Source organism: Crinia signifera, chromosome 1, assembly GCF_055691185.1.
Source record: "Crinia signifera chromosome 1, ASM5569118v1, whole genome shotgun sequence".
NCBI lineage: Eukaryota > Metazoa > Chordata > Amphibia > Anura > Myobatrachidae > Crinia > Crinia signifera.
Window position 1 is genome coordinate 105,595,278 of NC_139217.1, and position 13,363 is coordinate 105,608,640.

A 13,363-nucleotide genomic window follows, 5' to 3' on the forward strand; every position below is an offset into this window, starting at 1 on the left:
GCCCTGATCCACTTGTCCACATGTCTGTAGTTAAGTGTACAGTGGGTACAGCAGCATTTTTCAGGGCACTGAGGACACTTTTTCTGACCTCCCTCTACATCACGGGTATCGCCTGCCTAGTGAAGTGGAATCTAGACGGGATTTGGTACCGGGGACACAATACCTGCATCAACCGTTTAAATCCCACTCCATTGATGGCGGACACCGGACGCACGTCTAACACCAACATAGCTGTCAAGGCCGCAGTTATCCGCTTTGCCATAGGATGACTGCTATCATATTTCATCCTCATGGGAAATGACTGTTGGACGGTCAATTGCTTAGTGAAAGACGTAGCGGTCTTACGACTTCCCCTCTGGGATGATGACTGACTTCCCCTCTTGGATGATGACTGACTTCCAGGAGCATCAGCAGCAGCAGCGGCAGTAGTAGTCGGCGTAGCGCTGCAGGATCCTCCGGAGGAATCTATGGAGTCATTCATGCAGGTGAGATGGACTGCAGGACTCCCCCCTATCCGGATCGAGGAGGAATTTGTCGAGGAGGGAGTTGGTGGTGTGCTTTTCAGGCACTTGGCTCCAAAAGGAGGACCAAGTGATTTAGGTGTCGCTGGACTGCTAGCCGCACTTTCTGGACTAAACACTGAACCATGACGTGTCTTTAGGTGACGCTGAAGGGAGGTTGTCCCTAGGTGGGCAAGATCCTTACCCCTGCTTATTGGAGTTTTACATAAGCTACAAATGGCAATACTTTTGTTGTCCGGATGCGGATAAAAAAAAATTCCAGACCGCAGAGGTGGATTTATTGGTCCTTTGTCCACGCATGACGATAGGATTTTTCATCCCATGGACAACAACTTTTTCCCCCACAGGTGCCTCATTCCCCCCTGGTGCGTCATTTAAGCAAACCAAGTCTCCATCCTCCTCGACAACTTCCTCCTCAGTGCCAGCTACATCAATATCCTCCTCCTGGTGTACAACATCACCTTCACTAATAAAATCTGGAACTAGACTGTGGGTGATCCTTCCAGCATATGCAGAGGGCGTACTGCAAATGGTGGAAGGAGCCACCTCTTCACGTACAGTAATGGGAAGGTCCGGCATCACAACCACCGCCACCCTCGGACTCTCCGTGGGGATTTGGGATATGTCTTTAGAAGGATGAGTTTTTTCCAGATTTATTTTCTGAATTTTTTTCTGTTTTTTTTTCTGAAATTTTTTCAGACTTTTTTGAGTCGGTGTCAGCCTAACTCTCTTTAATTTCCTATTGGGCGGGGAGAGAGGAGGAGGAGGACTTTCCTTGTCATCTGAAGCTGCACCACTAGTCATGAAGTTAGGCCATGGCCTTAGCCGTTCCTTGCCACTCCGTGTCGTAAATGGCATATTGCCAAGTTTAAGTTTCTCTTCCAACGATTTACATTTCATATTTTTATTCCTTTTACGGAAGTTTGGTTTCGATTGTACATGCCCTCTGCTTTCACACTGGGCATCGGCTGTGGCAGACAACGTTGTTGGCATTTCATCGTCTATGTCATGACTAGTGGCAGCAGCTTCAGAACTATGAGGAAGTGCATCTTCATCTTTCCTTTGTTTGTTAACCTCCATATTTTGGATCTCCATTATTATTGTGGAGTTATGTCACAGAACAGCGCCACTGGAGTGCAATTAATATATGTCAGTGAGTATGCACCAGCAGGCAGTTATACAGATACAGCAGTATTAGGCAGTGAGCCCAAGACCAGACGGTAGATACAGCAGTATTAGGCAGTGAGCCACGGACCACACAGGTACGGCAGTATTAGGCAGAGAGCCGCAGACCACAAAGGTAGATATACGGCAGTATTTTATTTATTAGGCAGTGAGCCCCAGACCAGACGGTAGATACGGCAGTATTAGGCAGTGAGTCACAGACCACACAGGTACGGCAGTATTAGGCAGTGAGCCCCAGACCAGACAGTAGATACGGCAGTATTAGGCAGTGAGCCACAAACCACACAGGTAGATATACGGCAGTATTTTATTTATTAGGCAGGGAGCCCCAGACCAGACGGTAGATACGGCAGTATAGGCAGTGAGCCCCAGACCACAAAGGTAGAGATATACGGCAGTATTTAATTATTTATTAGGCAGTGAGCCCCAGACCACAAAGGTAGAGATATACGGCAGTATTTAATTATTTATCAGGCAGTGAGCCCCAGACCACAAATGTAAACATAAACGGCAGTATTTAATTATTTATTAGGCAGTGAGCCCCAGACCACAAAGGTAGAGATATACGGCAGTATTTAATTATTTATTAGGCAGTGAGCCCCAGACCACAAAGGTAGAGATATACGGCAGTATTTAATTATTTATTAGGCAGTGAGCCCCAGACCACAAAGGTAGAGATATACGGCAGTATTTAATTATTTATTAGGCAGTGAGCCCCAGACCACACAGGTAGATATACGGCAGTATTTTATTTATTAGGCAGTGAGCCCCAGACCAGACGGTAGATACGGCAGTATTAGGCAGTGAGCCACAGACCACACAGGTACGGCAGTATTAGGCAGTGAGCCCCAGACCAGACGGTAGATACGGCAGTATTAGGCAGTGAGCCACAGACCACACAGGTAGATATACGGCAGTATTTTATTTATAAGGCAGTGAGCCCCAGACCAGACGGTAGATACGGCAGTATAGGCAGTGAGCCCCAGACCACAAAGGTAGAGATATACGGCAGTATTTAATTATTTATTAGGCAGTGAGCCCCAGACCACAAAGGTAGAGATATACGGCAGTATTTAATTATTTATTAGGCAGTGAGCCCCAGACCACAAAGGTAGACATATACGGCAGTATTTAATTATTTATTAGGCAGTGAGCCCCAGACCACAAAGGTAGAGATATACGGCAGTATTTAATTATTTATTAGGTAGTGAGCCCCAGACCACAAAGGTAGAGATATACGGCAGTATTTAATTATTTATTAGGCAGTGAGCCCCAGACCACAAAGGTAGAGATATACGGCAGTATTTAATTATTTATTAGGCAGTGAGCCCCGGACCACACAGGTAGATGTACGGCAGTATTTTATTTATTAGGCAGTGAGCCCCAGACCAAACGGTAGATACGGCAGTATAGGCAGTAAACCCCAGACCACAAAGGTAGAGATATACGGCAGTATTTAATTATTTATTAGGCAGTGAGCCCCTGACCACACAGGTAGATATATGGCAGTATTTATTAGGCAGTGAGCCCCAGACCAGACGGTATATACAGCAGTATAGGCAGTGAGCCCCAGACCACAAAGGTAGAGATATACGGCAGTATTTAATTATTTATTAGGCAGTGAGCCCCAGACCACAAAGGTAGAGATATACGGCAGTATTTAATTATTTATTAGGCTGTGAGCCCCAGACCACAAAGGTAGAGATATACGGCAGTATTTAATTATTTATTAGGCAGTGAGCCCCAGACCACAAAGGTAAGAAATATATGGCAGTATTTAATTATTTATTAGGCAGTGAGCCCCAGACCACACAGGTAGATATACGGCAGTATTTTATTTATTAGGCAGTGAGCCCCAGACCAGGCGGTAGATACGGCAGTATAGGCAGTGAGCCCCAGACCACAAAGGTAGAGATATACGGCAGTATTTAATTATTTATTAGGCAGTGAGCCCCTGACCAGAAAGGTAGAGATATACGGCAGTATTTAATTATTTATTAGGCAGTGAGCCCCAGACCACAAAGGTAGAGATATATGGCAGTATTTAATTATTTATTAGGCAGTGAGCCCCAGATCACAAAGGTAGAGATATATGGCAGTATTTAATTATTTATTAGGCAGTGAGCCCCAGACCACACAGGTAGATATACGGCAGTACTTTATTTATTAGGCAGTGAGCCCCAGACCAGACGGTAGATACGGCAGTATAGGCAGTGAGCCCCAGACCACAAAGGTAGAGATATATGGCAGTATTTAATTATTTATTAGGCAGTGAGCCCCAGACCAGATGGTAGATACGGCAGTATAGGCAGTGAGCCCCAGTCCACAAAGGTAGAGATATACGGCAGTATTTATTAGGCAGGGAGCCCCAGACCAGACAGTAGATACGGCAGTATAGGCAGTCAGCCACAGACCACAAAGGTAGAGTTAAATGGCAGTATTTACTATTTAATTATTTATTAGGCAGTGAGCCCCAGACCACAAAGGTAGAGATATACGGCAGTATTTAATTATTTATTAGGCAGTGAGCCCCAGACCACACAGGTAGATAATGATATACGGCAGTATTTTATTAGGCAGTGAGCCCCAGACCACACAGGTAGATAATGATATACGGCAGTATTTTATTAGGCAGTGAGCCCCAGACCAGACGGTAGATACGGCAGTATTAGGCAGTGAGCCCCAGAACACACAGGTAACTAGATATACGGCAGTATTATTTATTAGGCAGTAAGCCCCAGACCACAGACTACCAGACTGGCAGATTCAGTGCAGGCAGCATCAGTGGACTATATATTTATTTAATATAATTAATTAATTATTAATATATAATATATAATAAATGGCACAGCACAGCACCAGAGGTATGCCCCAGCACAGAGGAGACAGTAGTACTACAGGCAGGTACACAGTTAGACTGTTCTCCCAAGCAGAGGAGAACAGAGTACACAGCAGCACTGAGGGAGACAGCCCCAGCAAATAAAATAATTAATTACAGCACAGCAGCACACCAGAGGTAGACCGCACAGAGGAGACAGTAGTACTACAAGTACACAGTTAGACTGTTCTCCTAAGCAGAGGAGAACAGAGTACACAGCAGCACTGAGGGAGACAGCCCCAGCAAATAAAATAATTAATTACAGCACAGCAGCACACCAGAGGTAGACCGCACAGAGGAGACAGTAGTACTACAAGTACACAGTTAGACTACACAGCAGCACTGAGAGACAGCACCAGCGATTGCAAAAGCTCAAGGTCAACCTCAAGTTTAAGCCCCAGCAGCACCAACACACCCTCTCCCAACCCACTACTTGACTGGAGTGAAGATGGCGGGCGCGGCAGCCGCTTATAAAGCCTCGCGAAATGCGACGCCGGGAGATGACGCTCTAATCACGCGGACGGACCGAGTCAGGCGGGAATCTCCGAGCGCTGCTCGGAATCGGGCTCGGAATGATGACGTCAGTGGGGGCTCGGATCTCTGAAATCCGAGCCCGCACATCTCTAGTATAGATTGAGAAAAGCAGAGGACCTAAGACTGAACCTTGTGGTACTCCAGGTAGAATCAGAGAAGCGAACGGTGTAAATTTCTCTGTTAGTAATGATGGTGTACATAGTATTTATTATTATTTATTATTTATTAACAGTTTCTTATATAGCGCACACAGATTCCGCAGCGCTTTACAGAGCATAGTTATAATCAAAAACACATAACAAATTACAGTACAAGACAGTTTAGGACAAGTACATGGTTAATATGGATAGTTGCACCAGGGGACAGGACACTGAAGCAATTATCAGGGTGGCAGAGGTTTATACATTCTCAGAAAGGCACATAAGGAGAGAGGGCCCTGCTCGTGAGAGCTTACATTCTAAAATGGGAGGGTTAGACAGACTGGGGTGACACAGAAGGCAAAGAAGTGAGCTTAAACAGGTTAGGTTGAGAGATTGTCAGGTTTTATGCAGGAGGGTGGGAAGAGTATGCAACATGTTGCACAAAACTTTATATGCAACTCATTGATTAATTTAATCGTGCATCTGTATTTTGAGCAACAAACTGCTTGATGTTTAAAGGCAACGTGAACCTGGAAATTGTTTAGAAATATCTGAGAAATGCTGAATAAAAAACTATTGCATTTAACAAATGTAAAATCAGACACTACACCACTAGATGGCGCTGCATAATAAGAAGGTGCAGGAAAAGACCATATTTAAAATAAACTGATGGTCATTAGTAACAGATGTTAACTAGTAACTAAACAGGGCAAACAGAGCAAAGGGCAAGAAAGTATAGCAGAGTAGATGATTAGTGTCTTTGCTTTCATTAAAAGTAAGAGATAATAGGTGCATGACTATTTCATTATTACTGTAGAATAGGAAATATACAGTATACAGTAGCAAGAGCAATGTCACACAGCCCTGCCGAGACCTCCAAATCTACAGCAGCCAAAGGTAGGCCCCACATTTCATTCACTGTGGTGTGCTGGTAGCAATGCATAGTTGTTACACCTGTCTGTGTGTCAGTCTGTGTTTCCTTCGTGTGTCAGTCTGGGAGTCGGACTGCTTTGGTAGCTGAGGTTGCAGTATGGGATGCAGTCAGCACTTTAACTCTACTAAAGGTTCTAAAAGTGAAAATAGGGGCTGTTGCCCATAGCAACCAATGACATTTTATCTATCATTTCTTTTTTTGCATCCTAGAAAATTATAGACAGAACCTGATTGGTTGCTATGGACAACATCCCCACTTTTCACTTATAGAAGGCTGTGGCGGGGGGGTGAGGATAGATTAGGGTTAGGCAATTACAATGAGGGATTAGGGTTAGGCTGTGGGGCGGAGGGGGGGTGGGTATTTTTACACAGCAGGGTACGATGGTTAGGTTTAGGCACTAGGGGGATAGGTAGGGTTACCACCTTTCCCCTTTAATTCCGGACACATATTAATTACACAGGTTCTGTGGAAGTTTAAAACCAGGTGAAATGGAGTCTTGAAGTCAGCCAGCCACAGAACCTGTGTAATTAATATGTGTCCGGAATTAAAGGGGCAAGGTGGTAACCCTAGGGATAGGGCTAGGGTCAGGCTACAGAGGGGCGGCGGCTAAGGTTAGGTTGCAGCAAGGGAGGGTTAGGAGCATAAAGGGAGAGTGTTAGGCCGGTTTCACACACTCCGGCTCCTGCCGGACGGTGAAATCCGGCGCGGCCAGAGAGCCGTGCCGCACACACTAGTTTATCATGGAATGGATGGCCACAGCCCGGCAGCCGTCCCTTCCAGTGGCGGGATCCGGCTGCAACCGTGCGGCCAGGTCGTGGCCGTCCCGTGTGAATGGACACAATAGTGTCCATTCACAACTAATGTGTGCGGCACGGCTCCCTGGCCGTGCGGGATTTCACCGTCCGGCAGGAGCCGGAGTGTGTGAAACCGGCCTTAGGGTACATACGGAGCCCCTGTTGAGATTCTCCATATCAGGGGGTTAATCTTTTGACAGCCGGTATCCTGAGCGACATGAAATTGTATGCATCCAACATTAAAAGAGCTATAATATTCATTAAACATACATAGCTCCCCGCTTTTAGGCTCTTTGAAGAGGGAAACATGAAAATGAAGGGGCGTGTCCTATACTTGTGTTTTACCGTGAGGCCATGCCCCCATTTTGCCGCTGTGAGGGCATGGCCTAGACTCGAGGCACTGACATACCTCCCAACATGACCCTCTGGATGCGGTCATCTATTAGAATGAACTTAGGTCTACAGTCATTAGGTCGACCCCACTAGGTCGACTGGCAGGAAGGTCGACCTGACTTAAGGTCGACATGGGCCAAGGTCGACATGAGGACAAATTTGCATAAAGGTCGACATGAGGAAGGTCAACTGGTCATAAGGTCGACATGGGTTTTTGTCCCAAATTTGTCTCAAACTGAGGAAGCCGCCGATAAGCACACAAGGCGGAGAAACGCGTTTTTGAGCTGATCCAGACGCCAGATCCTTTGACCAAAGTACCAGCTGGGTTTCTACTAACAGTGGACATTAATCTATCCAGGTGCATTACTGGTAAAGGAGGAGGAAAAAGTGCCACCCACAGAGGGTCACCTATACAAGGAGGCGCATCCACCTGCATCCACCCATAACCCCTGTCAGAGGACTGGTAACTATAGAAAGGAATACAAAATGCCATTTTTGAGATTTCAATAAGCCTCAAAATTACCAAGCCTGCATAAAAATCTGCCTCAATACGTTACAGCCAGCCATCTATGTTATATGTTGTTTGTCATTATTTTATATGTATGTATTTTATTATCTATATATTGTATTTTATATGGTGAAGTGCACTTCACACATATAGTATTATGTACTACTTTGTTTAAACAATAAATTCATCAAAGTATTTTTACTTAAAATTGTGTCAATGTTCATTCAGGTCAGACTGCGCTTCTTAAAGTGACAGCATCTCATTTATTTGGGACAAAATCACTTTCTCCCCTTTTCCTTCTTGATACTTGAAGAGGTCACACATCCTCTTTTAAAAGCGGCAGCAGTCTCATCTGTTGATGGTTAATAAATTGTTGAAATTATTTTGATTGTGATTCACATCACCAATTATAGTGATCCAGCGCTCTTAAGTGCCCCTAGGGACACTGACTCCCCTCTTTTTCTTCTCGACATGGGTTTTTCACTGTTTTTTGAGCCGACGTGCCGACAGGCGGTATTTCATGCCCTACCATCCACTAGGGCGTTCAGGAGGTTATTAAAGCTGTGGCGAGCGAAGCGAGCCACCGTGCCCGAAGCATTGCGAGCGAAGCGAGGGTCCGATTCTCATTGCCAACTGTGTCCATGTCGACTGTGTCGACATTCGGGATCAAACAACAGTGAAAAACCCATATCGACCTTATGACCTGTCGACCTTCCTCATGTCGACCGTTAAGTCATGTTCAACCTCAAGTCATGTCGACCTTGGCCCATGTCGACCTTAAGTCAGGTCGACCTTCCTACCAGTCGACCTAGTGGGGTCGACCTAATGACTGTAGAACTAAGTTCATTCTGACAGATGTACCGATTCCGACCCTGTCCAGGAGGGACACATTGCTCTGCTCCTGCCCTTCCCTCTTATTGTATGATTGCCATCACCTGTGGTGAAACACCTTGCTTATCAATGAACCTGTTCAACACAGATGAGGGCAATCATACAATAAGAGGAAAGTCCTGGAGCAGAGCATTGTGTCCCTTCTGGAGAGGGTCATGTTGGGAGGTATGAAAATGTTAAATGTGGGTAGCTCTTGAGAACTGAAGTTGGCTATCCATGATATAGTGCATACACACAGAACTCAGTGCATACCTCCCAACATAACCCTCACCAGGAGGGACACATTGCTCTGTTTCTGGACTTGCTTCTAAATGTATGATTACCATCAACTGTTTAAAACAGGTTTATAGATAACAAAGGCGTTTCACCACAGGTAATGGTATTCCTAAATTAAGAGGGAAGTTCAGGAATAGAGCATTCTGTCCCTCCGGGAGAGGGTCATGTTGGGAGGTACGGGTCAACAACAGTGTCTAGACCAGCTGTTCTCAAACTGTGGGTCCTGACCCCAGGGCCGGATTGGCCATCTGGCACTTCTGGCAAATGCCAGAAGGGCCGATGGCCTTGTGGCCCACTTTGTGCAGAAAGTTCTGAGAACTTTCTGCAGTAGCGCTGAGCCCGCCCTGCTGCCTCGAGTCCTGTGCACCGCGCAGCCCCTCGCGTCATTATAGCAGTATCCAGCCCAGAGATCCGCGAGAGACGGGGGAAGCAGTGCAGTGATGTCACAGCTAGAGACGATCTGCACGCTCGTGAGAGCGGGGACCCGCTGTCCGGCACCCGGGGAGAGACGCAATCTGGACTGTGAGTACGGAGGCAAGACTCCTCAATGCAGAGACCGGCCACAGCACCAAACAGTGAGTTGTGACAAACCTAACCACGCACCACTCAACATACGGAGCGGGACACCGCAGGTTAATCTAAGAGCAACATTGACACTGAGCACACGGCTATGTGTAACGGAAGAGGACATAGGCAGAATGCCTATGAGATTGTAAAGGGGTTCCCATGAATCGCCTGAAGCCTGCCTAGTCTCCCTCCTAGTTCTAAGAGCTCAAAACTGTAATCTGCACGCAGAAATACATTACCAATTACCCCACATGTGACACCCTGCAGATGGGCATTACGGTGTGTTCCATAATGTGTAATGCCTCCTTTTTGTGAAGCCATGCCTCCTTTTCATGAGACCACACCCCCTTTTCACTGTGCAAGGGTCTCTCCTACTGCGCACGGACCTGTGTGCTCAAAATGCCAGGGCCGATTTCTGGTGACAGTCTGGCCCGACCTGACAACAAAGTGGATCCTGACCTTCTCAGCATGGGGTCGTGACTCCATGTTGTGACCACCAGGCTGATGGCTTTTCTATACTCAGTCAGCGATTCAAGGATTCTGAAAAATCTGTTGACTTGTCTGTTATTTTAGACTCCTCCTATCACTTTGTGCCTCCACAATGCTGCCATGTATGTGCTGTCTGCTGACTACACATGTGATGTGATGACCTTCTGCAGTAACTTGCTGGGGTCCTGTCATTAGTGTTATTGTCTGATGGGGTTCCAGAGCAAAATAGTTTGAGGACCCCTCGTCTAGACCCTTTGATTCATAACCAAGCCAGTGTATTCCATGCATTGCTTTACATATGCTTTTATGATTTGCATTTATGCCTATCTGGGAAAAGTTACATTTTTAAATAAATAAATAGTATACAGTAATTAGTAGTAATAATAATAATAATAATAATAATAATAATAATAATAGCTGTGAAACCAGGAGTAATATAATCACTTGTAACTAGGGTGACCAACTTCCCAAAGGGCCAACCCGAGACAGGGGGTCGCGGGCTCGACAACCCCCCCACTCCCCACCCCCAGGAAAGTCAGGGGTTAGGGGGCAGCATTATATAGTATATAATGGGATTTCCATTCCCAATCCCAGGCCTTGCCCTATAATAAGGGTCAGACTCCAGGCCAGTGCAAAAACTTTCAGCCTATTAGCCCTTAGTCAGTATAATAGGGGGTAGGCCTGGCCGGGAATGGGAGGGATGAGAAAGAATATAGAACAGTTACAGGGCTTTAAATGATTCATCATTCTCGACTGACTCTCACAGAGTCAGAGTGACTCGCCCGGCCTCACACAGGCAGGGGCAGGGAGGCACGGGCACACTCAGCAGAGCAGACAGACACCGTCCAGCGGCAGAGCAGAGTGACTGACAGACAGTCTCAGGCTCAGCAGAGCCTCGCAGGCTCCAGCCTCGCTCCAGCAGCCGTCGCCGGGTCACCGCCCGGTGCCTTCAGTCACGCAGCAGCAGCAGGTCAGTAACGGCCGCACCCGCCCTGGTTGGCACTGACTGGCTGCACAGCATTACTGGGAGAGTGGGAGGGGACGCGGTCACGCGGTGGCCGAACTAACCAATAATGGGGAGGCGACGCCGGCGTAACAGCTTCCAATCCCCTCCCACACTTCAAGTCTAGTGCTGTGCGGCGGCCGGATAGAGGCTGAGCAGTGAGCTGCCCGGCCCCCGGGCGTCACGTCACAAGTAACACCAACAATTTTATTTTGATAATACGGGGCTTAAAACGGGACTTTCCGCGTCCCGGGATGGGTTTGCCCGGGACGCGGGATTTATGAGGTTAAACTCAGGACGGCAAACCGGGACGGTTGGTCACTCTACTTGTAACTGATGTGGTGTTCTAAGGTCATCACAGTTTACTAGTAACACTTTTATGTGTTATGAACTACTCGTTTAAATGGTTACCGATATAAGAAGTTCCTTTGGACTGCTGTGGTATTGTATTATGCATATGATCTCTGGACTCCTCTGTAAACATTATCCCATATGAAACACAACATTATCCCATATGAAACACTGTCTCACGACGATACATATTTCTAGATGACAGATACATTCAACATTTCTAAAGGCGGCCAGTAGGTGTCGCCCTGCCAGTTTCCCCGGCGAATGTACTGATGGAAGGCATACCAGCTGCAAAACAAGATTCTGGCATAATATGCCACGGCTAATAGAAAACAAATGCTCTGGGGCTCTGGGATGGATTGAGTGCGCCTGCTTGTGGTTTTTGCATCAGCTTTCGAGGCAACTACATGCTTGCGAGGTACCGGGCTCTGTGCATTATATAAATGTTTATATTTTTGCAAAAATGAATATATGTGTTTGATACGTTAGATGGTAATCTGCATTTATCTCACGTGTAAGATTTTAAATACAGCTGCATGTGGACTGGCTGACATATACAGTACTCCGTTTAGAGCCACTGCACACGTACTGTATTAACCATACTGTGTTTCTAATCATTGTTACTCTATTCCTGCCTGCACGCTGCCCATGCTTATTGGAACAGCATGGCTTTTAAATATTTATATGCTTTGGTCCAGTAAGGCAACAGATGTTCATAATTCCCAGGAACTAAGCAAAACCTTTATCACAGAGTTTTTTATTTGTGACTTTTTTAATAGCAAGGTTACTTATTTGGCAACTGTACAGTATGGTATTGTATGTAAAGCTGATTTGGGCCCTTTTCACTCGATTCCGACGGATCAAGGCTAGGGGATACGGTCAATGAGTCGACCATAAGATGGTTGACACCGTTAGGTTGACATACTGGAAGGTCGACATTGGTCAAGGTCAACAGTGGTCTAGGTCAACACATGCATTAAGTCGACTGGGTTAGGTCGACATGGGGTTTCTCACTGTTGAGCCGACATGTGCTGACAGGCGGTATTTCATGCCCTACCATCCACTAGGGCATGGTGGAAGAATAAAATAGTGTGCCGAGCGTAGCAAGGCACCGTGCCCAAAGCATGGCGAGCGCAGCGGTACACTTAAAACTGTGTCTATGTCGACTGTATCAACATTCGGGGCAAAAACAGTGAAAAACCCCATGTCGACTTTTGACTGTCGACCTAACCCATGTCAACCTAACAAATGTGTAGACCTTGTCCGATGTCAACCTAGACCCCTGTCGACCTTGACCGATATCGACCTAGACCCCTGTCGACCTTCCAGTATGTCTACCTAATGATCCCATTCCAAAGTGCCCAAATCGTATGTGCCTAACCTATGATTTTGATGGGTATGGGTAAGAACAGGACCCAGACAAGACCCTGGACTGGACATAAAAATCTGCAGTCCGTAGTTTATAGTGTGCCAGCTGTCACCAGGGACAGGAGGAGCGGGTGAAATAGCCCTTCCTGTGTGGTCCCGGCATGTAGCAAAAACCGTAACAATCCGGAACACAAAGGAAGGCTGTAATCTCCCCTTCCCCATGTCCCTGGTGAAAGCTATCACAGGCATCCCCTCGGACAAAACACCCCAGGACGGGACACCGCCCGGACCGGACACTACAAGCTCCGGACTGCAGATTTTGATGTCCAGGTCTGGTTTTTACATAGTCCTGATTTTGATCGCATGTTCGGTCCCGTGCTCATCAGATGCGGAGATCACAAGTGCTGCATGTGAGATTTCTCGGATCCTGCAGCACTTGCTGGGGGTCACATATGATTCAGCCTAGGCCGAGGATCCCCTGGAGGGGGGAACCCTTTATTGGTGGGGTACCCTCTCCCCCAGGGAACCAGC

The 13,363-nt window shown here is 46.7% G+C and overlaps 1 protein-coding gene across 2 annotated transcripts in view; it reads left to right on the forward strand.

Annotated features, from left to right (window-relative positions):
* The first annotated feature begins 5,998 nt into the window (after positions 1-5,998).
* Positions 5,999-13,363, forward strand: part of AADAT (aminoadipate aminotransferase) — a 100,404-nt gene continuing 93,039 nt past the window's right edge. The window contains exon 1 of one of the 2 annotated variants that reach the window (XM_083170939.1): positions 5,999-6,155. In XM_083170939.1, coding sequence (XP_083027065.1) covers positions 6,110-6,155 — 46 coding nt within the window. In that variant the 5' untranslated portion in view covers positions 5,999-6,109. Of the gene's footprint in view, positions 6,156-11,733; positions 11,883-13,363 lie in introns of those variants that run through there. The other variant, XM_083170943.1, reaches the window with a different exon arrangement.